This window comes from Saimiri boliviensis, chromosome 1, assembly GCF_048565385.1.
Source record: "Saimiri boliviensis isolate mSaiBol1 chromosome 1, mSaiBol1.pri, whole genome shotgun sequence".
Lineage (NCBI taxonomy): Eukaryota > Metazoa > Chordata > Mammalia > Primates > Cebidae > Saimiri > Saimiri boliviensis.
The window spans coordinates 264,801,539-264,827,988 of record NC_133449.1 but is presented as its reverse complement, the minus strand read 5'-3'; the positions used below and the strand labels follow the sequence as shown (position 1 = coordinate 264,827,988).

Below are 26,450 nucleotides of genomic sequence, written 5' to 3'. Positions count from 1 at the left end.
TAGATTCCTGACATTATGCCAGAAGTGTTTTTCAGTTAGGTTGACATTGTTTTCAAAGTGTGAGGATATCTGTCATAATGGACTGTCCAAGCGTTGATGTTTGACGCAAATTTTAGGTCACCTTTGTCTCTTTTTCCTCATTGAAATAGAGCACTTTTTTTTTTTTTTTTGAGACGGAGTTTCGCCCTTGTTACCCAGGCTGGAGTGCAATGGCGCGATCTCGGCTCACCGCAACCTCCGCCTCCTGGGCTCAGGCAATTCTCCTGCCTCAGCCTCCTGAGTAGCTGGGATTACAGGCACGTGCCACCATGCCCAGCTAATTTTTTGCACTTTTAGTAGAGACGGGGTTTCACCATGTTGACCAGGATGGTCTCGATCTCTCGACCTCGTGATCCACCCGCCTTGGCCTCCCAAAGTGCTGGGATTACAGGCTTGAGCCACTGTGCCCGGTGCTGAAGAGCACTTTTTGATATAAAATTTGGGAGCTCTTTATCTCAATCAACTAAAGACTTGGTGCCTCTTTATTAGATCCTTTGAAAGAGAAAATGAATTAGATTATTTATTAATTTAGAGACAGAGTCTTACTCTGTTGCCCAGGCTGGAGTGTAGTGGAGCGATCTTGACTCACTGCACCCTCCGCCTCCTGGGTCAAGTGATTCTCCTGCTTCAGCCTCCTGAGTAGCTGGGACTACAGGTGCATGCAACCACACCCAGCTAATATTTGTGTTTTTAGTAGAAATGGGGTTTCATGATGTTGGCCAGGATGGTTTCAATCTCTTGACTTTGTGATCTGCCTGCCTCAGCCTCCCAAAGTACTGGGATTATAGGCATGAACCACTGCACCCGGCCTGAATTAATTATTTTGAGTGCATCTCTCCCTCTCCCTTGGGACCTTAATTATTAATATCCAGACATTTATTACTTTAAAAGGGTGTTGCACTAAAATGTAAATATATACAGCAATGGAATATGTTGGAGGTAAGAAAGACTGGATGAGGCTTGTTGTGTAGCATATATTCACTCTTTCTGCATTATAAATAATGAATTCTAAGTTGGGTTTCAAAACATTACACCTCCAACATAATGTTCCTTTAAAGAGAATACTAAATGAGGAGACATAAACATGTAGCAGATGAATATTTGGTGAAGTCTCTTCTTACTACAGTAAGATGATATCACCTATAGTCAAAATCCCATATTCCCATTCAGTTCATTATATCGTATCTACATTATCACCTTTTAGATCTAGCAAAAAAAAAAAATTATTATTATTATTATTATTTTTTTTCAAAAATGGATCACTTTTTCTTTACTTGAGCACTGGATGGCTATACATCTTTAAACCTAAGAATCCTGCACAGGGTAATTAAAAGCACAGGGAAGCAAGACCAATTTAGGGAGCATCAGATTCCACAATCTCATCTCTTTTCTTCCCTGGAACAACAAGTGTTATAGTTAAGAATATCAGATGGAACTGTCTGCATGTTCTGGGCTCACACTGAAGTTTGTGTGATGTGAATCCACTGGATTCTACACCTTTTAAGGTTCTTTTTCTCACTTTCTTACTTGTATATGAATGTGTACACATCTGTATGCATGTGTGTACTTATATTTTTAAACACTGACATTCAAGAATTTTCTTATTAATAAAGTATATATTGATCAGTAAATTGAATTACAAAGTATTATTCATTTGCCTGTTTTGTCTTTTCCCTAAGAATCATAGAGCTATAAATGACCCTGGAAAACATTTACTTCAATCTCTTTATTTTACAGAAGATAAAAGTGTGAACCAGACAGGCTAAGTAATTTGTCCCAGGTCACAGTGCTAGTTTTTGCAACTGAATCTAGATTTTATGCCTCCTGGTTCCTGACCCAGTGCTCTTTTTCCCATACTACACTGTCTCATCACTCATGAAATGATAGGACTTTCCTCTATTTGGATATCTATATGTATTTTTTAACATTAAAAACAAAACTTTTAGAACAAGCAAATAAAAAACTAAATTCATCGAGAGGCCAAATGAAACACAGGACTTTTTGATAAACTGCTACCACTGTTTATAAGATCTTCCAAAAGTTTCATTTAGAGTTTAGTAGTTGGTAACTTGATGGGATATAAGCAAGTGGCAGATTTTCATATTGAGGTTTGTTTGTCCTAGGAACAGAATATTCCCAGTCTGTTCTCCACATGTGTTCGGAAAGATCATTGAAAAAGAAGCAAATTTAGTCATGCTACTCCTCTGCCTAAACTTTAGCAGCTACCTTTTGCCTTCAGGATAAAATCTAAGCTCTTTAACATGGTATATTGGTCTGTTCTCACATCACTATAAAGAAATATCTGAGGCTGCATAATTTATAAAGAAAAGAGGTTTAATTGGCTCATGGTTCTGCAGGCTATAGAGGTACATGATGCCGGCATCTGCTTGGCTTGTGGGGATTCCTCAGGAAACTTACAGTCCTGGTGGAAGGCAAAGCCGGAATAAGGCATATCACATGGCAGGAGTAAGAGAAGGGGGAGGGAGGTGCCACACACTTTTAAATGATCAGATCTCATGAGAACTCACCCATTATCATGAGGACTGTACCAAAGGGAATGGTGCTGAACTATTCATGAGAAACCACTTCCATGATCAGGTCACCTCCCACCAGGTCCCATCTCTAACAATGGGAATTAGAATTTGACATAATATTTAGGTGGAGCCACAGATCCAAACTATGTCACATGTCTTTATACAGCCTTGATATCTGGGGCCTGTTCATATCATGTTCCCACCATTCCTTTGTTTTCTCACAATTTCTGTAGGAAGTCTGGCACAGTGTGGCTGGATTCTCTTTTCAGGGTCTCACTAGGCCAAAATCAAAGTATTGGCTCAGGATGTGGCTCTCAATCTGAGCTCAAGGTTCTCTTTCAAGCTTATTGGTTGGTGGCAGGATTCAGATACCTGTTTCCTTGACATGTGGCCCCCTTCATCTTTAAGCCGATAGTGACATGTCAAACACTTCTCATGTCTCAAATTTCTCTGACTTCCTCTTCCATCACATTTCTGTGACTTGTCAGCACTGTAGCTCATGCAACTGCTTCAGCCTCACCTGGAATCCAAGATAATCTCCCGGTTAAGGTCAGCTGATTAGTAACCATAATTACGCCTGCCAAGCATCTTTGACCGTATAAGGTATTCATGGGCATCACACTAGGGGGCAGAGGTCACAAGAGTAAAAATTTGGCTTACCACAGTGCAGTACTCTCTGACCGAAATACTTCTTTGCCCTTACCTCCTGCTCCTGCAACTGCTAACTTTTACTTTACCTGTTAGGTCTCTGATTTATTTTTGCCCCTCTTTTTTCCCTCATTGTCAAGTTTGGGTTAGGACCTTCTCCTCAGTGCTTGCATATTACTCTGTATTTCCCCATTGTAGCACTTGTCACTCTGTGTACTGATCTGTATCCTTTCAGGGGACTGCCAAGTCTTTGAGAAGCTATGCTTATCTTGGCACATTTGTGTTTTCTCTGCTTAACTTACTTAGTGTCTGCCATACAGTTGATGTCCAATAAAAAAAAAAATGTTGAATCAATGAATTCTTTGTATCCATGAAAGGTAGAAGCATGATAACTAATATAAAATTCTAAGACTGTTACCCAGAGGAAGAACTGAGAAGGCAGTTTTCACTCAGTTATACAGATTTTTTTTTTTTTTAAATGAACTGGCCTTCTTTTATAAGGTGGTGTACTCCTCATTACTGGATGTTTTTTAGATGTAAGCCCAGGGACTGGGTGTCAGGGATATTATTGGGAGGACAAAGTACATGAGCTCTGTTTTGTGACTCATTCTTCATAAGGATTGCTACAAGAACAATGGAAATGAGCTCACTTGCATTGCCATACCTGTGGCTCCCAGGAGGTACTCACATGCTGTCATTACCAGCAGTGCCTCTGTCTTTTGCTATGGAAGTACCCTAAGAAAATTGGTAATGGCCCAGAACCATTGTGTAATTAGCCAGCTTGTCATGTTGGTGTGCATACACAGGTGCACCTACACACACATGCAGAGCTATTATAGAGGTTACTTTAGTAATGACACCTATGTAGGGGACAAAGTTTTTAATAGATCAAATGTCTTCATTCATATAGACCATACCTTTTGAGGTAATTGACTTCCTAGTACTTTGTGCTGGTTACTAAGTCATAACTGAGTGGCAAGTTTGGTGTAGTAGAATTACAAGTCGTTAACTGTGTAGAAACAACATTAGAAGTAAAAATACCGTTAAAGATAAATCAGTAAGAGAAGGATTATAATGCAGTATTTAGGAGCAGTCTTTTTGGTTCAAACTCTTCTCTACTGCTTACAAACTGTGTGGCCTTAGACAAGGTACTTCAGTTTCTATACCCTAGTTTCTCAAACTATAAAATGGAGATGATAATAATAGAACCTAACTTACAGAGTGATTGTGAGGACTAAATAGGCAAGATAGGAACGCATATAGTGCCTAAAATAAAATCAGCGTTTTATAAAGGTTAGCTGCCATTATTATTATCATTATTCATTCTACAGGCACATTAAAGATAGTTCAGGACCTCCAGCCATATGCATAGTGTATGGCATATCCTAGGAATACAATAAATATTTTGGGGTAAATAAATGATTGCTCATTTGTAATTTTGATTTATATTTGCTGTTTCTAATAAATACAGGAACTAGTCCTAATAATTTTATAAGCATAATATAAATAAGTAAATATGAAGAAGTTATTGTAGTCTTATCTTGTATAGAGCTTGTTAGGGCAATCTGGAAAAATGTCTCCTGCTAGGATTTACCTTCTCTATTCTTTCTTAAGGCAAATGGATATTTTTAAAAGCCTTTTTTTTCCCCCCCAGAAAGAAAGCAAATTGCAGTCATGTGAAATTAATACTTTGCCTATAGGTGTGTATCATCGTCATGATAAAGTGAAATGTTCTTGCCACAAAAGTATTCTCTTTTGAATTCAGGTGAGATATTAACACTTTGTTTGTCTTTTTGAATAGGTTCATCCGAAGTTCCACTATAAACAGGCTCATGACCCAGGCACAGACACTTCCTGTGTGACTTTTTCCTATGATGGTAATGTTCTTGCCTCTCGTGGAGGTAGGTTAAAAGCTTTCATTTTGATGTATTTCTCTATATAAAATGATTGTCTTTAACAAATATGACAGTAATATTCTAGTGCTTAGTAAAGCTTGCTGTGATTTTTGTTAATGTACCTTTGCCATTTCCAACTTAGCAACATTATTTGTATTAAAAATTACCAAGTAAAATTTTTAAATATTTACTTATTTTTTGCCTAAGTTTTTCATTTATATTCAAATTCTGTAAGAGTTTGAAGCCTCCACAGGTGATCTTTGCCTCTACCTTGGGAAGTTTATAGATGATCACCTATATTCTTTCCATACCATTTTATAATTCTGTGTCTGGTACGTCAAAGTCTTCTATTTGTTGACCATTGCTTTTTTTTCCCCAGTTCAAATACTAACTTTTAAGAAGTCTACATCTAGATATTATTTTTAAAAACAGTTCTATATGTTCATGTTGTAAGTTTACGTATCCACATTCTTATGGTTGGATATAGCTTTCTAATTTTTTTGCTAAATCTTTATCACATAGATAGGCTGTGTATTGATAGAAGCAGATGGAGAATAGTGAAGGCAGCATTGTGGGAGAGTATGGGACATAGCTGAAGATTTTCCTATAGACCTATTTATGGGGAGAGAAAAAGGAATAGCATGGTAAGTAGGTTGGAGCTGTGTTACAGAGGGTCTTAAATATCATGTTAAGAAAATTAATACTAGTAGCATGGTAAGTAGATGGGAACTGTGCTGCAGAGGTCCTTACATAGCCTTTATTCTGTAGGCCAAAGGAGGGGCTACACTTTAGGCAGTTGAATCTAGCAGTGCTATATTTAGCTATTCATTTAGTCACTCAACTACTGTATATTGAGCACCTACTTTGAGCTAACATTCTGCTAGGTGCTGGGTATAAAAACTGTAAACATTACAGACAGAGTCCTTTTCCTGAAAGACTTTACAACCCAGTGTATAGGATAGTGGAAGTGAAGAGGGAGGCAAGAGAAGTGGCATAGCTTTCGCCTCAATTTAACTCGTCTCTGTCCTTTTACCCTTGGGAACTCATTCAGATTCTCTTTAAGGAAACTTTACTGTTGTATCTAAACTTCTCTCACTTCCGTAACTTTAAAAAATCAAAGCACATATACATGCAATTCTTTATGATACACATGGCAAATGGGATATGTATAAGATATGTATTTTGGTCCATCAATTCTGACCTGGTACTTTAGTTCAGAGATGACTCCCAATTAAAGTTCTATATATTATTTATTTAAAACAATGGCTCTCATCCCAAGAGTGTATCTGAATCCTCTAGGAAAGTTTTCAAATGATAAATGCTCCACTTAGGAATTTCTATATCCACTCTTGCATCTTTAGGATGGTATATCCAAGTCTCTGAGATGGAGTTAGCGGAGAACAGGGGAGAAAGGGAAAGTGTAGATTGAATATTCTTCACAGGTGATAGAATAGGTGAGCCCATAATTACTCAACTGAGTAATTACCCAGTTGATTGAGGAAGTTATACTTCTCTCAGAAGTATAACTAACTCTATTTCAGTCAAAGCCATTTTGGTGATAATTCTTACCTTTCCCTTCCATCACACACACACACACACACACACACACACTATATATATATATATATATATATATATATATTTATATTTAATAGCTTTTTGATAACTTAATTGGTCAGTATCACATATATACTGTGTTCCATCATTTTCCTTCCTGGATGTATAGAATATGACAGATAGAAATCTATTTAGCAAAGAGTACTCAGGGTGTTAACAAGGTGCTTCTGCTAGCTGTATAACCTGCTGGATTAGATGGAATTAATACAGGTTAATGTTTTCTTATTTTTTAAAGATTGTGGGGATATGTAGCCTTTTTTTAAAGACTAAAAAGAGGCTGGGTGCAGTGGCCCACACCTGTAATCCCAGCACTTTGGGAGGCTGAGGCAGGTGGATCACTTGAGGCCAGGAGTTTGAGACCAGCCTGGACAACATGACGAATCTCTGTCTCTACTAAAAATACAAAAAGTAGTTGGGTGTAGTGGTGCATGTCTGTAGTCCCAGCTACTTGGGAGGCTGAGGCAGGAGAATCACTTGAACCTGGGGGGCTGAGGTACAGTGAGTTGAGATCCCAGTACTACACTCCAGCCTGAGTGACAGAGCAAGATTTGTTCTTTAAAAAAAAAAAAGGCTAAAAGCAATAAAGTGACATTCCAAAGGTAAGCTTACAAAGTTCTCCCAGTACAAGCAGCTCCTGAGTCCAGCCGGTTGTGAATCAGTGCACCTGCCAAAAGTGGTTTCAGAGGAAGCGTCACTGTAAAAAGGGGGATTTTTTACTGAACTCTTCATGCTCCTCACTTGCACCTGATTCTGGTTCCTTATTGGACCCAAGGGATTGAGGCAGGCCTCAGCTGTGGGCACTGGGGAGAAAGAACAGTGAAAACATTATATAAGTTTGGCTTTTGTTCTGTTCAGGAATTAGCCCTATAGAAATATTAAAAAGTGATTTTTAAAATTTATTCTTTATATAAATATGGAATGCTTCACAAATTTGTATGTCATGCTTGTGCAGGGGTCATGCTAATCTTCTGTGTATCGTTCCAGTCTTAGTATTCGTGCTGCCAAAGTGAGCACAAAAAGTGATTCTTTAAAAATATTCATTACTCTTTAAATGGCTTGGCAAAGCTGTACTCCCCAGCAAAGTGAAGAATGATAGCCATAGATAGAATTACAGTGGAGAGAAGGGAATCACATGGCTAACCCTTATTAATGTTAATGGATAGCTTTACCCACACACCAGTGGGAAAAGGAATCTGTTGTAAATTGAACTATTTTCAGTCCTGATAGTTGTTAAATTAAAATCTCTTCAAGAAGTCAGGTATGCTGAAATACACCACAGGGGAACTACCATCTGCTCTAATATACTTCAGAGCAGATTCTCCAGGGTACATTCTACCTTGCAGATGCTACATCTATCTGGAAAGTAATTTCTAGAAGGCTAATTCATTATCACATAGCTTTCAACTGTTCTTGTGACTACTGCTTTCAAGCTCTCTGAACAGTTAAAAAAGTAAAACATGCTTATGTGAATCTAGCATCTTTCTTCCTTTCTTTCCTCCCTCTTTCTCCCCTTCCCCTTCCCTCTCTTCCTTATAGTTATACATTAAGTTTAACAAACTGGGAGCAAGTCCTTTTTGCACAATTCACCTTTTTGTCTCCCCCCCCCCATTCTTCTGTCAGGTGATGATTCATTAAAATTATGGGACATACGACAATTTAATAAGCCACTTTTTTCAGCCTCGGGTCTTCCCACCATGTTCCCAATGTAAGTAGCATATTTAAAATATTTGATCAGCATAGGAGAATAGAAAAGAAGTATTTTTACCTTAATGTTAATTTATGTCATATGGCTTTTAGATCTTCTGGAAAAGAGACTTGAGTGATCAAAATCTGTTTTTTGAAAAATATATTTTTATTTTTTCTTATTTTGCACGTTCTATAGACTTCAGAAACCTTTTTTGAAGTTAATATGTATTTGCATTTATTCATGTGTTTGTATGTATTGCACAAGTCTTGAGGTAGTAAAATGTTTTAAGAAATTCAATTGTTCTTTTAATATTGTATCAATGACAAGGTGGGCCTTTTAAAATCTGTGGTTTTTTAAAATTTGAGCTCTCATACCATTAAAGCAGTTTTTAATATTTACTGAGCATTTATAGTACAGCTCATTTTCTTTCTCATTTTTTAATCATTCAATTCAATAATTCAGCATCCTTCACTAGTTTAGACTGTCTTACTATGAGTGACTGAACACTGTTATCTTCAATCTACTAAATTGTCACCTGAAACTTTTAAAGATTTTCTTGAGACAGCTGAGGTGAAACTTGACCTCGAAGTCCAATAGTTGGTGCCTAGGCAAATTGTTCTATTTTAGTAGAAATGAAATTTTATACCTGTGTCAATAATGACCAACAGAGAAGAGCATGATGATAATGCAAGCATCAAGTGAAGGAAGCTATATAATAATGCAGCACTAACTCTAACACGGTCTGCTCCCCATTGCATTTTATGTTAAAACAAACAAACGTGAGTTTATAGCTGACGAGAATTTTTTGAGCTTTTATACCTGCTACAAGTAATGCTAACTATATAACTTCTTTGGGTCATGTCTTAGATTAGTCACAGTCAGATGGCCAGACCGCCAATAACAAGAGCCTCGGAATCAAAGCCATCAATTAGGTTCCAGCAGTGCAACCTGTGGCTCATTTCATGGTGTTCTACTTGACATAACTCAAATTATTTGGGGGTGATGGTAGTGGTGTTAAGTAAAAACAGTTTTTAAAATGGCCAAAATAATCATTACTTAGACATTAATCATATATATATATATATCCGTCTGTAGACAGTCTTAATGTCTGTATGGAGTTTTTTTAATGCTCCCTTTACATTTAAAAAAATTGCAATGTGGAAGTTAAAAAGCACAGATTCTGGAGTCAGACTGCCTAGGTTTGAATCCTAGCCACGCTACTTACTTGTGTTACCGTGTGCAAGGTGTAACTAAATTATTTTCTTCAGTTTCCTCATCAGTAAAATGTGCATAATATCTACTGCATAGGATTATTGTGACCATTAAACAAATTAATATAAGTGCTTGACTCATAAGCCCTATACAGAAGTTAGCTCTTATTACAGTGATGTTTTATTTAATTCACTCATTATTGTTGGACTGTTGTCCAGCTTATGGAGGTCATAAACCTATACTCATAAACTCTTCTTTTCTATAGGACTGACTGCTGTTTCAGTCCGGATGATAAGCTCATAGTCACTGGTACATCTGTGCAAAGAGGATGTGGCAGCGGCAAACTTGTCTTCTTTGAGCGTAGGACTTTCCAAAGGGTGTATGAAATAGACATCACAGATGCGGTACGTATATTCTTTTCTCCTTAGCTTTGAGAATATGTGAAGTTTGCCTCTTACCTATCTTTTGTTTTGGTTTTGTTTGTTAAATAGAATATAAGCTCTGGCCCTGAGAGCACAGTGATAGCTGCTTTTCACTCTAGCATAGAGTTACCAGTATTCTGTGGACTACTGATCTACCCCTTCCCTTTCTCCAACCCGTTATTTCCTATGGGCCCACACTTAGGTAGGAATTGCAGCTGGGCCTGAGATGTTTCCCCCTCTCTGCCAACAAGGTTGAGGAGGGAAAAAGGTGATCATCATGTAGGATACAGAAAGGAGCATCCCATGATGGGATGTTTGTGAGGATCTAGGGATTGTTGACAGAAGTGTAAGCTTAACAAGTGACAAAGTTTATCATTTTTCTTGAAACCGTGAAAACTTTGACAGAACTCTGCTTGTGTGGATTGTAGTCATTAAAGTCAGGGCTCAGCTTGCACTGAGCTTAATTGCTCTTTAGTTATTTGGAAGTTTAAAACATTTCAGATTTAACTTCTACATCTTAAAAAAGCACATTAGTTTTTTTTTACAGATGTATATGAACACTAAAACACCAGCATTCACTCATTCATTCATTCATTCATTTATGTCCTGAGATTGAGACTGGAGCCACATGTAATAGAACAATAATGAAAATTCTCAGAGGAAAATTTGAATACCTTTCAACTGTATTATTATTTACATGGTAAGGAAACTGTAATTTTCTGAGTATGAAACAGGCCAATTAATGTCTGTGTAAATTTTCTTTGGCTCATTGTCAAATCTTTTAGTAATATCCTTCATCTTAAACAGTGCTCTTATGTAGGTTTTTTCATGTTGTTTCAGCTCTTTGTAAACAGTTGAGACATAAAATATGCTTAAGTGACTCAAACAATTGAACAACTGTTTTTAAATCACCAGCAAAAAACTCCTGTCTCAAGTATTCTAGTATTACTGCGAAGTCTTAATTTTCAGATTCTGAATGTAAAACCACGGTATAGTTAGAGTATTATAGGAAAAATGAAACAAACAGTGAGATTAATTCTAAATGAGTACTTATGTTTAATAGATTCTAATCTCATGACATAATTTGAAATATGCCAGCACTCACAGTGCTTTTTCTGGGTGCATTAGGAACCAACTAAAACACTAGAATCCAAGAAAGCAATTGGCTCTATCAACTTTAATCTTAGAAAGTAAAATTACTATAATTGGTTGTTAGAAATAAGCTGTGTTCTGCCATGCCTCTCAATGACTATACATTTCAGTATCATACTTGATGTATTTTTAAATTGTGGTTTAAGTTGAAATGTAAATAAATTAAGGAATGTAGAAGTCTAATTGCAGTTTTAAAGACATGCTGGGCTTCTGTAGTTTATAGCAAGAACATGCTGCTTGCTGGAAAAATTAGTGTCTCATAATGTGTGATACATTTTTTTCTCTGTGTTACTTTTATAGGTAGATCTTCTTCTCCATAGTACTTACCGCCACCTCATAAATTGTATATTTGTTTGGTTTGTCTGTCTTCTACCAGGATGTAAGTCACTCACACAAGGGCAGAAACTTTTTGTTTACTGCAGTATCCTCGGTGCTTTGAACAGTGCCTGGCACATAGATAGCTCTTAATATTTATTGAATGAGTGAGAGAAATACTTGGGAAGTGCAAGTTAGGCCTATTGTAGATAATAGGTGTGTCTTTGGAGAGTGAGGCAGGAGAGAGAGATCTAGAGAAACTGGTCCTATATACAATAAGAAGATGACTATCGTGTGTATGTGTGTGTGTGTGTGTGTGTGTGTGTGTGTGTGTGTGTGTTTAAGCAAAGGAAGACACATTCAGATCTAAGTTTTGAAATGGTTAATTCTTTTTGAAATATAAAGTTTAGTTTTATAAGATTTGGTGAGCCTGCATAGATGAAGCCAGAAGTTTATAATTTGGGAGACTGGGTGAATGTTCATTGACATCAAAATACGTAGAGAGAAAATAAAGCAGATTTTGAAAGACAGTGAATTCTGTTGTTGATATGTTGAGTTTCAAATACCTATAGGACTTCTGAGACACTCAGTACACAGTTGGTTTCATCAGTTTGGTACATTAGAGAAACAAGAAACAGTTTTGAGAAAAAAACATTTATAGTGCATAGTCGAAATGTTGATTGCTGATGAGTTTGATTAAAGCAAGGGAATAAAGGATCGAAAAATGAGCCCTAAGAAACATCATTTAAGAGATGAGCAAATGAAAAGAAGTTAAGAAAGAAGTTTCACTAAATAAATAGAACATCCAATATTGAATCATCTTAGAAAAGTCAGAAGATAAATTATGAGATCCATTTTAATAGATAGATGAAGAGAGAACTTCAAATAGCTACAAAATCATACACCCTAAAGAGTCCTATTAAATTGTTGGTTTAGTGAGGGTGAGGGCTTATTGTTATTGTTAACATCAAACAACATCATTTTTCTGTTTATATATTAGAATGCTCTGTTAAATAAAGGGGCTTTTAACAGTCCCTTTGACCTATTGTACCAAGTTTTATATCTTCTTGAAATGTAAAAAAAATAAGTAAATACATTTCTTGGAATGTATAAAAGGTGGACACTTTGCTAGAAGAGCCAAAAGATACCTCTTTTATAATTCTGTTTTGGAAATACCACACTCCATGGTAGTATTATGTTGAGTTTTAATTTGCATAAAAGGCAGCATCTCAGATTCTTAGTATCAGTGTACTTGTTTGACCAAAGCACAGACAGTGATGGCATTATGTCTATTCTAGATGTGTCCATTTACTGTAGCAAAGTATGATTGGTTACGCTCCTCCCACACTTTCTTCTAAAACAGAATAAACCCCTACATGCGTATATTCTAGGACACCAGGCTCAGTATATGTATATGGAGCCAAACATTGTTTTCAGTCAGAAGGTGTTAACAATCTATGCAAATATATTTATTAACTAAAAACTATCTTCACAAAAACATAGCTTTTAAAAAATATAGCAAATGTATTTTCTATAATTATTTTTGAAATAAAGTTTTTTAAAGACCAAAACTTGTTTTAATTCTGTTCTCTGCATTGTCATATTCTTTGAAAAATGTTTCCTTTCTCTATTCAGTGTAGAGATTCTAAAGTCTGTTTGCTAGGAAATAGTGTATGTTTCTTTAACATTTGCTATTTCATGATGTTTGCACACATTTTACAATTCTACTGAAATTTTTAGGCATTTCCCTTGTAGTCTAACTGCATTTACTCAAATTATATACTGAAATGGTTTGTCTGTGTTCCCTACCCAAGTCTCATCTTGAATTGTAGCTCCTCATGTGTTGTGGGAAGGACCTGGTGGGGTATAATAGGATCATGGGGGCAGGTCTTTTCCATGCTGTTCTTGTGATAGTGAATAAGTCTTATGAGATCTGATGGTTTTATAAAGGGGCATTCTTCTGCACATGCTGTCTTGCCTGTTGCCATGTAAGATGTGTGCCTTTGGCCTTCCTTTACCTTCCACCGTGATCATAAGGCCTCCCAGCCATGTGGAACTGTGAGTCAATTAAACCTCTTTCCTATATAAATTACCCATGTCTTTATTAGCACTGTGAGAATGAACTAATACACACACGTATGCACACGCACGCACATGTGTGCACATACACACTCTTCTCTCTCTCTTTTCATTTATTATCTAATTCTTAGTGATTTGAATAGTATGACTGGCCTCTTTTCTAAGATGAATTCCAGAATATAACTTGAATCTTGAATTTACAAATCCACTTTTGTTTTTGTGTAAGATGACACCTTATGCTTTTTATGTGTTATGTAAAGGGCTTCCATTACTTTGCTTCATGCAATAAAAGCATAGGAAAGAAAGAATAGATAAAATACAACTTGGAGATGACATGTCAATTATTAAAATTAATTTTATTTAGAGAAAATTATGAAATTTTAAGCTTTTCTTAAGACCCATTATTTAGGGAAATGCTCTAAAATAACAATATTATTAGCTTGGTAGTTTTTCATCAGATGATAATGTAGATAATTTATTGTGAAATGACTAATAGAATTTTCTTTTTAACTAGTATAAACCAAGTGACTTATGCAATTGTACCAGTACATTACCATTTATATTTTTTAACTTAAGCATAGTTAATCAGGTTTTTTAAACCCGATGTTGTTTCATGGTCTCTGCACCTCATTTGCTTTTGGAAGTAATTTCAGAGATAGCAGGCATTCTCATGGGTAAAGAAGGAAAAGGAGGAAAGGAAAAAAGCCAGAAATTTTATACCTGAGCCTAACTTCTTTTCTCATTTGTTTGTTTGCTTAGGTACTTGGGTGAGAGACCTCTATTTTTGTAAATCAGGCTGAACAAAATTAGGATAAGAAAGAATTAAAAAACTAAACCTTTATTTTTTTTTAAAACATAGCTATAGCTTCAAGCATAACTGATCTACTGTTTGGCCTCTGAAGCAAGAAAAAAGGAAATTTGCTTTGATATTTTCAACTAGTATGCCTTGGGCATTTTAAAGTCGATGAAAAGGCCTGGCATGGTGACTCATGCCTGTAATCCTAGCACTTTGGGAGGCCAAGGTGGGTAGATTACCTGATGTCAGGAGTTCAAGACCAGCCTGGCCAACATGATGAAACCCTGTCTGTACTAAAAATACAAAAATCAGCCAGGTGTGGTGGCGGGAGCCTGTAATCCCTGCTACTCAGTAGGCTGAGGCAGGAGAATAGCTTGAACCTGGGAAACAGAGGTTGTAGTGAGCAGAGATGGTACCACTGCACTCCAGCCTGGGCAACAGAGTGAGACTCCATCTCAAAAAAATAAAAAAATAAATAAAGTCGATTGAAATTCTAACATCAACATTAGAAGTATGATAGTAGAGGTCTTTTAAGGAAGGAAAAAAACCCTCATTTTTGATTTCTAAATAATATATATATGTTTTTATTGCATTTTAGGTTTGGGGTTACATGTGAAGAACATGCAAGATTGTTGCATAGGTACACACATGGCAGTGTGGTTTGCTGCCTTCCTTCCCCTCACCTGTATCTGTCATTTCTCCCCATGCTATCTCTTCCCACCTCCCCACCTCCCCGTCCCTCCCCCATTTCCCCCCAACGGACCCCAGCGTGAAAAAGAAATAAAGGGTATTCAAATTGGAAAGGAGGAAATCAAATTGTCTCTATTTGCAGATGACATGATTGTATATCTAGAAGACCCCATCGTCTCAGCCCAAAATCTCCTGAAACTGATAAGAAACTTCAGCAAAGTCTCAGGATACAAAATCAACGTGCAAAAATCACAAGCATTCCTATACACCAGTAACAGACTTAAAGAGAGCCAAATCTAAATAATATTTGATTTTCTTTAGGACATTTTTAGGTAGTAAAAAACAAGGATTATCTTGCAGTTTTACTTTCTTCTATCATAGTTTGTTTTTCAGATTGTCCCTTTCCTGTGAGAAATGAAATATATAATATGCATACCTCATTTATGGTCTCTAAAAAAGAAAACTCAAAATATGAAGTATCTGGTGTTTTCTGTCTGTTTGAAATATTGTGATAATTGTTGTTTTCAAGGGACTAACTTTATAGTTTGAGAAAGTATATATTCTGGAAATGAAAGTGCTAACACTTTCATTTTATATGTTATGTATAATTATACATGTTACTCATGTAACACCATTATGCATAACATAAATTTTTAAAGTGTATATTCTAGAAATGAAAGTGCTAGCACTTTTTATTTCACAAAAATGTTTTTACGTTCTTATTAGGAGAGAATATTGATGTTTTAAATTCAGAGAGATTGAAGAGGAAGACTAAATGGATAAAAAGGGCCATGAAATAATAGATGAAGCTATCTATTTATCTTAATTTATAATGTGCAAGGCACATACTGGCCATTCAGATTATAGTCAGCCTCCATTATTTGTACTTGGAGAGGGAAGCAGAAAGATAATTCAAATTAATGGATATTGCAGAAGTCCTCAGAATTGGCTTTGGAATGTATCTTTGTTCTTACTTTTGAATGTAGATGTAGCTGTTCTGGGAATTATCTTTAAACAAATTAATGATACTATCCTTGTGAAAGTTTGACTCTGAAGTAGTTGAGGAGCTCATCTGTTCTTCATTTCATACTGGGAATAGAATAATCATCTGTTTTACTGATATGAAGTCCCAACTCTGGCAGAATTGCACCTCCTTGTAAGTTTCTAGAAATAAAGGAGTCAAGCAGTGTCTTTGCCCAGAGTCATACAAGGAATAGCATTACCCAGGGAGAACCTCAGCTATCAGCACTACAAATGCTAACTGAAAATGAACTTGAAAGACTTCATTTGGCAGTTATCTGCCTTCTAAAATATAGTGGAACCTCCTTAATGTGAAACACAAGGAGATGGAAAAAGTGGGTTTTGAATTAGCTAGCTTTCCATTATCTGATTTTTATTATAGAGTAATCAGGCAGCTTGTTGACCAGGGAATAGCATTTGCTTTGAATTATGTATTATTTTGAATAATGTGGTATCAGCTTAATGAAATTTTATTATAATTCACTTTTTTTAGGAGGATTAAACAGTGTATATCCTAGAGGGAGCCTGAGTAACATATTTGTGCTTAATAAAATATGTATATTTGCCCACAGCCAAGTGATAGGACAGTATACCTAACATAGGTGTGTGGAACACTTGCTCACTGAGAACAGAAAGGTGGGGTCTCAGAGCACTGGTTGTTTCTTGGTCCTCCAAGATGTGTGTATATTTGATAGGAAACCTGAGAGCAAGTAGAAAATGATGGAGTTTTAGTGTAAATTTGCCAGTACTTGTTTCTTTCTCAGCAACTATCTTTTCCAGGGTCAAAAGTCACATTTAGCATGGCTTATTAGGGCAATGTTTTATTGTCTAGAATTGCAGTGGCCACTCAGTACTACTGTCTCTAGGAGTATTTTCTTTAATCACTGAAGAAAAGAGATGCCATTAGAATATGGTGAAAAACAACATTGCATTTTTGCTGCCTTCATAATTTGGACTATAGGACCACCTTTAAAAAATTAAACCCTTTTTGGGGAATTTCCTAAAGCAAGCAGCATACACATACAATTTAAATAGGAACTTGAATTCAGCTGGGCTCACCTACTAAGTCAGCGTCAATAAGACTTGATTAACTTGCTTCTTAGTTGTCATTCACTAGACTAGAGGTATCATGTTATGAAGTTCCAGAGCAGTAGTTCTTCAGATTTGAAGAATACAGTTGAATGTTCATCTGTAGGCACATGAGAGTAAAGAGAATTCTCAGATTTCATAGTGGTTTAACTCTTAATACCTGCGATATCCAATCTTAACATATTTTTAGGTAGGGAAGATGACAGAAACTAGTTTAATGCTGATTCCTTTTTATTATTTGAAAAATTATGATACTGTAAAATTGACCTTTTTAAGAAAGCATACAGTTCTGTGATTTTTAACACATGTATAGATTCATGTAATCACCATCAAAACAATCAGGATACAGAATAGTTCCATCATCCTTTTTGCTATCCCACTATAGTCACACACTCACTCCTGTTCAACCCTCAACTCCTAAGCCCTGGCATTCACTGATCTGTTCTCCATCATTATTGTGTTATGGTTTTGAGAATGTCATATAAATCAACGGTGCTCAACCTTTTTGGTACTAGGGACTGGTTTTGTGGAAGACGATATTTCCACAGACAGGGCCAGGATTAGGGTGATGCAAGTGAGATGCTTTCCTCAATCACTAAGTTTACGGGGGTGCTAAAATACTCAGTAATCAAGATAAATAACATTTTAATGCAACAATATAAAAAAATGCAAAAGTCTATGATGAATAAAATACCAAATTTTTAAATAAAAATAGGATCAGTAACAGTGCTGTGCCAGGCTGTGTTACAAACTAAGGCAAAAGGAAAACTCAGTTGGACTGATCTTGCCTTTATTTAAAATTCTGATATTTTGTTCATCATAGATTTTTTGTTTTTATTTTATTATTATTATTGGTGGAGACTAGACTTGGGGAAGTGGTAACTCACTTCTGCTTTAGTGATTCTTGAAATTCTGGACTTCTTCCCAAATCTACCTACTACTGTTTACTTTTCAGAGTCCTCAAATAGGTACCCTGTGCCTTCTGTCTTTGTTTTTAAACAACATTCAGAGGGAGAGACTGAATGGAGTCTACTCTCTTACCGAGAACCAGAGCTTTTTTAAATTAAAAAAAATTACAATGGTGATGGAAAAAAACAAAATAAAATAGTACAGACTTTAGCAGATGTGCCTAGGAAGAAGCTTCCAAGTTAGCTGCACATTTGGAGGGATGTTCATATGCTGGAAAATAAAATAATGTCACTGATCCTAGAATGAGTCACCTCTCTTACTTGGGTGGTATGTTCCCTTGACATAACTATGCCACAAAGCAGAGCTGCTGGCTTTTGCTTAATTAACTGCCATTGGTATCAAGCATACTTGGCTTGGTTTCTCAATATTTTTCAGAGCTCATTCCTCTTGCTTACCTGCACACCATGAAATAACTCTCCTGTATAAAATTAGACTTAACAGATTTTACAGCTTCCCTAAAGAGTTCATTTCTGTATATGAAATCTCTTACTGTCAGATCAGCTTTTTCTTTACTTTACTTTTAGCCTCACATTCTCATGTTTAGAGCCTGCATCCTTTGCTCTGGTCCTTACGGAGTTGGAAAACAGCTGGTTAACATCCTGTGTTTCCTTGAAGATTATAAAGTTACTGTTCAGTCTTGTCTTTGTCTGAGGGAACCAAACTTAGTCTTTTGTTCTTTTTTGTTTTTTAACATTTCCTTGTGGATCTTGTTTTCTCCATACTTCTGTTGTCTTTGATACTCTCGTCTCAGCCATTTCTAAATTCTCCAGTGACCAAATTGGAGTAAGGATCTCCTTAGGGCTGATGGTGCCATGTGGGTAGTAAGAGCATCATATTACTAATGTTTATTAACATAATACATGTCACATAGTAGATGCTTGGTGCAATTGTATTATTAATTTTGCATTACCTTTTATTGCATTTTATCTATTATATTCTTATTGGGACTAACTGTAGTGGCCTATTCCTTACCATCTTCTCAAGTTTTTATTTTTTGGTTTATAGCTTATTTCAAGGTGTTGGAATGTAGGTTTATAGCTTTTAAAAATAAATTTGGAATTTCAGTGCATATATTTTCTATTAGAATTTATGAAAGAAGTATACATGTAATTGTCTACTTCTTTAAAACTTGAGATAGCTGATCCTTTTTTCAGACTTACTACAAATAGCTATGTTTTGGATTCATTAGAGGAAACACAGATTTACTGAAGATGCTTAAAATACTGGTAGTTTAAATTCTAATGAATATAATGTGTTTTGGTTGTGACACTATTAATGAATATGATGTGTTTCGTGGATCTATTTTTTAAAACATACTCTGTGCTTTGAAGCAAAAGTTATTTGTTTGAATTTGACACTTTATCCAAAGTCAAATCATTACTCCTTATTAGAATAGGGGACAAATACTGATATGATATAGTACTTACCACTTTGTTTTTCTCATCTTTATTCTCTCTTTTAAAAAAAATTAATTTTACTATATTTTTTGAAACAGTCTTGCTCTGTCACCCAGGCTGGAGTGCAGTGGTGTGATCTCTGCTCACTGCAACCTCTACCTCCTGGGTTCAAGTGATTCTTGTGTCTCAGCCTCTCATGTAGCTGGGATTACAAGCACATACCACCACGCCCAGCTAATTTTTTTTTTTAAGTAGAGGCAAGGTTTCACCATGTTGCCCAGACTGGTCTTGAACTCCTGATCTCAAGTGATCTACCCACCTCAGCCTCCCAAGGTGCTGAGATTACAGGTATGAGCCATCACGCCTGACCTCATTCTTTCTTAAAAGAATAACTTTATAAATTTTTGTAACTAGCAGATTCTTGATTCAGGTGCAGTTTTGTAGATTCTCTATTTGATGTCCTCTTACTTGAAATAACGTTTACTGTGGGAATCCAGGTTCAAACCCTGCAGTCAAGTGTCTTTTCCTGTGACCACCGATTTAACAATGATCTCATTTGGGAAGTTACAATGTGAGATGAAGGGCCAATCTGGTGCTGCCTTAGGCTTCGTGAGCAAAAGAGTGAGGACCAAAAGGAGGGCTTATCCAGTTAATAGTTTATCTATTTCCTAGTGTCATTTAACCCCATAACAAGCTATATTAAAAGACATCCCATCTTGAGTAGTGCCAGCATTTGCAAATGAAGATTTTTCTGCTTCTATTTCTAATCCTATGAGACAATAGAAATAATGTATCCCTTGTGATTAAACAGGAACTTCCCCCCACTTCTTTACACAAGAGTTTGATATTTTATTTAATAAGTATTTAAATGTATTTAATAGGTATTTAAACCTGTGTCAACATGATTGTCATGAATGGCAAAGCTAGATAAAGAATCAGCCACTAGGTAATACAACCCTGAGGGAGAAACATACTTACTTCCTCTATAAAATATATATAAAGAGGATTTGTAGATGTTGTTAAAAAAATGTTCAGAATGATACTATTCTTTTCATAATGTGTAAGCATATAATACAATAATGACTAGAGTTCCATTGTCTAACTCTAGCATCATATCAAATTCCACTGATGGACCAAGTATAGGACTTTATGTCTTGTCAGATTTTCGGACAGTTTTTCTCTCTCAGCCTGAATCTGATGAATGATCTTCGGTAACAAATTTTCCAGCTGTTCTATCAGGATTCTGGCCAAACTTTCACAATTATATATAGTGTGGAGAAGAAAGAGGTTTATAATTAAAATGTATCCCAGGATAGTGTTTTTCCTTTTTAGAAATGATAGATAATGGTCTTACAGGAGGATGGGTTGTGAACCCCCAAAGGACTAAATAAGAGAGTATGATATTTAGAACATTTTTACCTGTACCGTAGTTAGATAAATAATATTTTACATATCTGAGTAGTTTGCCTATACAGGAAGATTCAGCTTTTCCTGTATTTTCTTGGTTTTACATACTTAATGATTTCCAAGATCTGATTACATATACTTCTTATCTAGCAGTTAGAGATTTAATAAGTTCCATGCATTACTGTTTTATTTATATAAACACAGGACTGGTGGTCATTATCTTTATGCCTATCTCTGTTGATAAAGGAAGAAAAGTAAAGGAGCCCTCATCTGTGTAGACTTAACGTAGAAAAACCAGGTGGAGTTTGGTTTACACCGTGGGTCTTAAATGAAGAGAAATAGCCCACATAATGCTGCCCAAGCCTTTGCGCAACCTGGTCTCCCTAATAAATGATAATATATGATATAAACAGATAAGGCTACTCTTCTCTAGAGATGACTAGCCTGAGACCCCAGCGCCCCAGGCTCCTCTTAGGTATGAGGTTCTCCATATCTTGGCACACCTGCCATATCTTGGTATCCCATTCTGTGCCCACCAGTGGGAAGCTCTGCTGCATCTAAGTGAGTCCCCTGGTGTGGGACCTCTGGGGACATTTGCTTTGTAGGATGACCACCCAGCTGGGTCACTCACCTTGTGGACTCCCATTCTCAATCTCCTGTTTGTTTCCTGCTCACAGACTACCATTAGTAAGAATAATTACCAGACTTTCTTCAGTCATTACTTGGGCCTTCTTTGCCTTCACAAATTCTTTTCAGGTAACAGGATCGGAGCAAACTTTTACTGTTTTGAATTAGATGAACAAAATTGTATTTAATTTTCTTTCCCAAGAGACCTTCCATTTTCTATGAGAACTTTTTCTTGTGATGAAATTCTTCAGGCAGGTTTATTATCAGATACAGATGGGATTCATTTAGTGCCAAGGACAACTACCAGTTTCCAGATTTTTGCTGCTATAGTGGTTACCTTTATTTTATAGCACAGACTGTAAATGAGTTATTTTGCTAACACCATTTTCCATTACTTTGATGGAAATTAATTTGATAATTAGATGCAGTTTTTAAAATGTAGAATCTATGTATCTGTATCAACTATGTATGGCAGGTGCAAAGTAACACTTTCCCTTACTTGGTTTTTCTGCAGCAGCCCCCACATTTATGAAAGGGCTATGGCATTTTTTTCTTTTCATGCCTGCACTTCTAACTGGCCTATTAGAGAATTTTTCAGATAGGAAAGGGAGAAGATTGAGCAAATTTCTGGCAAAAAAAAATTAAAATGACAGTTGCACAGTTGCTGCAAGTCTGGCCCATGGTAGAACGTCCTTGGAACTAGAGGAATGTGGAGGTGAAAAGGAGGCCTATGCTCACTTAGCGAGATATGTAGAGAAAATGTCTGCCTTTGAACTTTTTCATTGAGTGGATGTCTGTAGAGATCAGATGGTGCTGATCAGTCTTAGTTATTGGAGACTGGGGCTTACCGTGTTTGCTTTCTGAACTTTAGAGGGATAAGGCCAAGTCTTGTGGCCTATGTGTGCGACAAAGCCATCTCAAGTGTAAGAAAACAAGGCTTTGAGAGAGAATGGAGGGAACAAAGACAGGACATATAGCCTGGAAAAGTTGAAACAATTCCCATTTTACCCTTCATCTTCCCTGGCCCAATATTTTAATATAGAAAACAGTTTTTCTTTCTCTGTGAAGTAAATCTTGGGCTTGTGGAAATCTGAAGAAACTTCTTTCTCCAGTATGTTTTGTTTGTTTGTTTTTATCTGTTTTCTTTTTATTTATTTTGGGTTCACGTCTTGTTCTCTTCTTAGTGTCTGGAATCTGCACACACACATACACACATATAGCCATTCAAATGTATTGGATCGTCCTGAGGATGTCTGTGACTCTAAGATAGCCTCTATACAAGTCTGCAAAATTCTGTGACAGTCTCTTTCACGGACAGATGTCAGGCTTTTCATTTGAAAAATCTGAAAAATTCTTATCCAAGGAATCACTGTGTTAGCTTATCCATTCTTGTACTATATGACAAAAACTGAACATGAAAGAACAGATGGAGTTTGGTTTACAGTATGGATCTGTAGCTGTGGAGGACCTGGAAATGGGGTTTCAACATAATCATGTTTCAGGTATAAAATTTTGAAGGCTGTTGGTTTTCTTTTAGCATGTAGAATTAAGGGTGGTGTTCAGATATGTGCATTGCAGATACCTAAGATATTATGCAGGCATTGATTTCTTTTATAGTAACATTTGTGAACTGGGAACTAGTGGGCTTTTTATGTTCTGCTGTTTAATACAAACTTGCTTTATACTGGGTTAGGTGGGTTTGGATATGAGTAAACATCTCCTACCTCCTGGCCTCCCCATCTTTCCAAATAGGTCTTTGCATGGTTAAGTAGTGAGGGAGTGAGCAGTGGCATTGGAGAAACTTACTGACCCAGCTCCTCTATATGCAAGTTATTATCTGACCTTGGGAAAGTTACCACTCTCTACAGCCTCAGTTTCTTCATCTGTGAGATGGGATGAGATTATTAATTGTGTAGTAGTTGTGAAGGCTCAATTACATTAAATAATATAAAGTTTCATTACCTGATAGTTCCCTTTCTACCGTGTCCTAAAATGTAAATCATTTCTCTATTTCCTTCTCCTCCTCCCCTTATTTGCTTCCCTGGTTTCTCTAAAAGTAAACAAAAACACCACAGAAATAAATTATTTGGAAATTTTTGTGGCCTTTTCACTTTTGCTAAGGGGTAATTCCAAAATTCCTATTTTGGAATCTTGACACTCCTAGTTTGACATTGTGCTTTCCTTTCTTCCGGCCTATCCTTCTCTTTTTTGGTTTGGTTCTTTAGGAAAGAAAAATCTGCCTGCTGAGCATATTAACGTCTTGTAACTCCTAGTCATCCTGCTTATAGTATCCTATTCCAGTTCTTGCCTCTTATTTCTGGGCAAATTTGTGGTTAGCCTCCACTACCAAATTAAAAGGCCAAAATGAAAATGGGCTTTGGTTAAAAAGAATAAGCTTAATTTTGAGCTGAAATGTATAGTTCAGCTTTGGCAGTTACTGTTAGTGAACCCACATGTTTTGGGAAATGAAGTAGATTAGTGTAAGAATAAAACACTTTGTCAATTTAATTAAGCAAATCAGTTTATTAAAATATATAGACTAATTTCAGAATCTTGTTCTTTGCACTGTAGTGGCCTTCTGCCAGTTGAATCTCATGATACAGTGTGAGGGCTTTATCTTTGATCCTGCAGATCTCATGTCTTGATGTTCCTTGCTGGTTCTCTGGTCCTTTTATTCAAATGTGCTCTCTATGCTTTATTTGCTGCATTTCTTGGGAAATCCATAGGTCTGAATGTGTCAAGTTCCCAGTAAAGAAGCACTTCTTCAAGAACAGGATGAAAAAAGTTTGGGGTGGTTGGTTGATCAAGGGATTATACTCTTTCTAAGTATTTGTAGCTCATCTGTCTGATGGTTCCTTAGGCTTCTAGCAGGCACGTGTCGCATTGTTGTTAAGCAAAGCCTGGTATGTATGTTTGACAAGTTAGCAGCGTGGCAGCTCAGCTTGCTTCCCAGCCCCGCCGCAGTCTCAGGGATTGTTTGGTTTGGCAGGTAGCCAGCTCTCTGCTATAAGATGCATTTCCTTGACAGGATAAAGTGTGGAGCTGCATTAGCTGCAAAGTTTACAAAGGTTAGCTAAACACACACAATAAATATTAATAAACAAAAAAGGCCCACCCACCTTTGGCTTTAAATTCTTTTTCTTCATTTTGTTTTAGAATCCTTGCAGTATTTGATTAATAACTGGTCTTAGGGTAATTGAGCCTTAAGTATCCTCTGCCTAAGATTGCTCACAGACTTCTCATTGGCTGCTTTGGTGACTCATTGCCACAGTGCATGGGGCTCTGGAACTACATGACTATTTAGTTCAAGGTGTCTTATTTGCTTCTTCCTGTTCTGTTATGAAAGGAACGTAAATGTGCTTCTCCGTAAGAACGTATACTAACCAGTGTATAAAGGCTCTGGAGGGTAAAGGATGTGAACAGGAATAGAGGTGAAGTGTCCTTGGACTCCTTGGAAAGCAATTGGACTTTGGTCTGTTGGCTTGGGCAGTTGCTTCTCTCTAACATTTACACCCTCAGTGAAGAGAGAGAGAGTAACAGTAACCTGCTGCCACTGGAACTGCCTGTTTGGCTGGATGTCTTGGAATTTACCAGGCCTACATTGTGGATCTTTTCCAATTCTGCACCCTGCTCACTTAAAAACATATTTGAGAACTAGTAATCTTAGACTGCTTAGCCAGACCTCTAGAGAACCAAGAAAGAGAAATAACTCTAATACTATGTCCTTAATATTGTCCTGGGCCATTTATGGGTCATTGAGATTTCTGAAAGCCTTTGACAGACAAGCCCCTTTCATTGCTCTGTGATTCATGTACATTCTTTCTCTCTCTAGGACCACATTAGAAGGAAACTAGCCCTTCTACATTTGTAGGATACCTGAGTATGATGATGATATGAGGAAATCACATTATTCCTCATGGAGTAATTACTTTAATCTGAAAATCGTCTCCAGCTCTGCCTTGCAAAGCAATCCATTTAGGCATGGATGAACTGTAGCTTTTAATTTGTTCCTTCGGTGAACATTTCTTGAGCGCCAGACACTAATCTAGGCACTTGGGATATGTTGCCAAAAAAAAAAACAAAAAACAACTGACTGAGATCTTTGCCCATGGAACATATGTTCTAGGGGGGAAGGCAGACAATCAACATCATTAATAAATAAGTTATATATTGTATTAAAAGATGATACATGCTATAAGAAAAAAGAAAAGCAGAGTAAGGGGAGTTCTGGGCACAGTTTTAAATTGGGTGGTCTGAATAGCAACAACATTTAAGCAGAGACTAAAAGAAATGAATCTTGGCTCAGATGGACTTCTTCTAGATAGGGTTTCATAAACATGACTTCATGAAGTTAAGTTTGTGACTCTCCTCATGTTTCCATATACCTGGCTGTGACCATCTGGGAATTTCCAGTGGTCTAGGCATGGTTCTCAAATTAGTCTCAGTGTCAGAGGACCCAGAAGCTGCACTTTGTAGATCTTGAGCTATCGATATACATAATTCCATCTTCCCAACCAGGAACAATTTTCATCAGGAGAAAATGTGACTTTTGTATGTATGCGTTATGAAGTAGGTTTTACAAGTATAGGTACAGAGCAGCAACAACCGCCCCCCACCCCCATCAAACTGAAATTATTTTTTCAAGTTTTTCTGTTAATATTTACTTATTATTGTATTTGTTTTATCATCTTTTAGCAGTTGCTAGCCTGGGTAGCAGGCACCATAGATTTGAGGAAAATTGTGGAAAGAAAGCCTAACATTGTGAAAACCTGCCCTTTTAACTTAATTTTTCCTCCAACTAATGGGGAAAACACAGCCATCCTGATTTGATTTTCTCTGTAAAAATATCCCAATC

General features: G+C 36.6%; 1 protein-coding gene and 1 non-coding gene across 7 annotated transcripts in view; one reads left to right on the top strand and one right to left on the bottom strand.

Annotated features, from left to right (window-relative positions):
- The window catches only part of WDR70 (WD repeat domain 70), a 438,306-nt gene that overhangs the window by 271,127 nt on the left and 140,729 nt on the right, over window positions 1-26,450 (top strand). For all 6 annotated transcript variants that reach the window (XR_012513868.1, XR_012513869.1, XR_012513870.1 and 3 more), the window contains 3 exons: window positions 5,023-5,122; window positions 8,354-8,438; window positions 9,898-10,036. Coding sequence is in view for 2 of the 6 variants with exons in the window: in XM_074386536.1 (XP_074242637.1) it covers window positions 5,023-5,122; window positions 8,354-8,438; window positions 9,898-10,036 (324 nt within the window). In the remaining 4 variants the exon portion in view is untranslated. The remainder of the gene's footprint in view (window positions 1-5,022; window positions 5,123-8,353; window positions 8,439-9,897; window positions 10,037-26,450) is intronic.
- Window positions 7,641-7,747, bottom strand: LOC120365642 (U6 spliceosomal RNA). Its single transcript, XR_005580530.1, has one exon. It is a non-coding gene; the product is annotated as a U6 spliceosomal RNA (small nuclear RNA).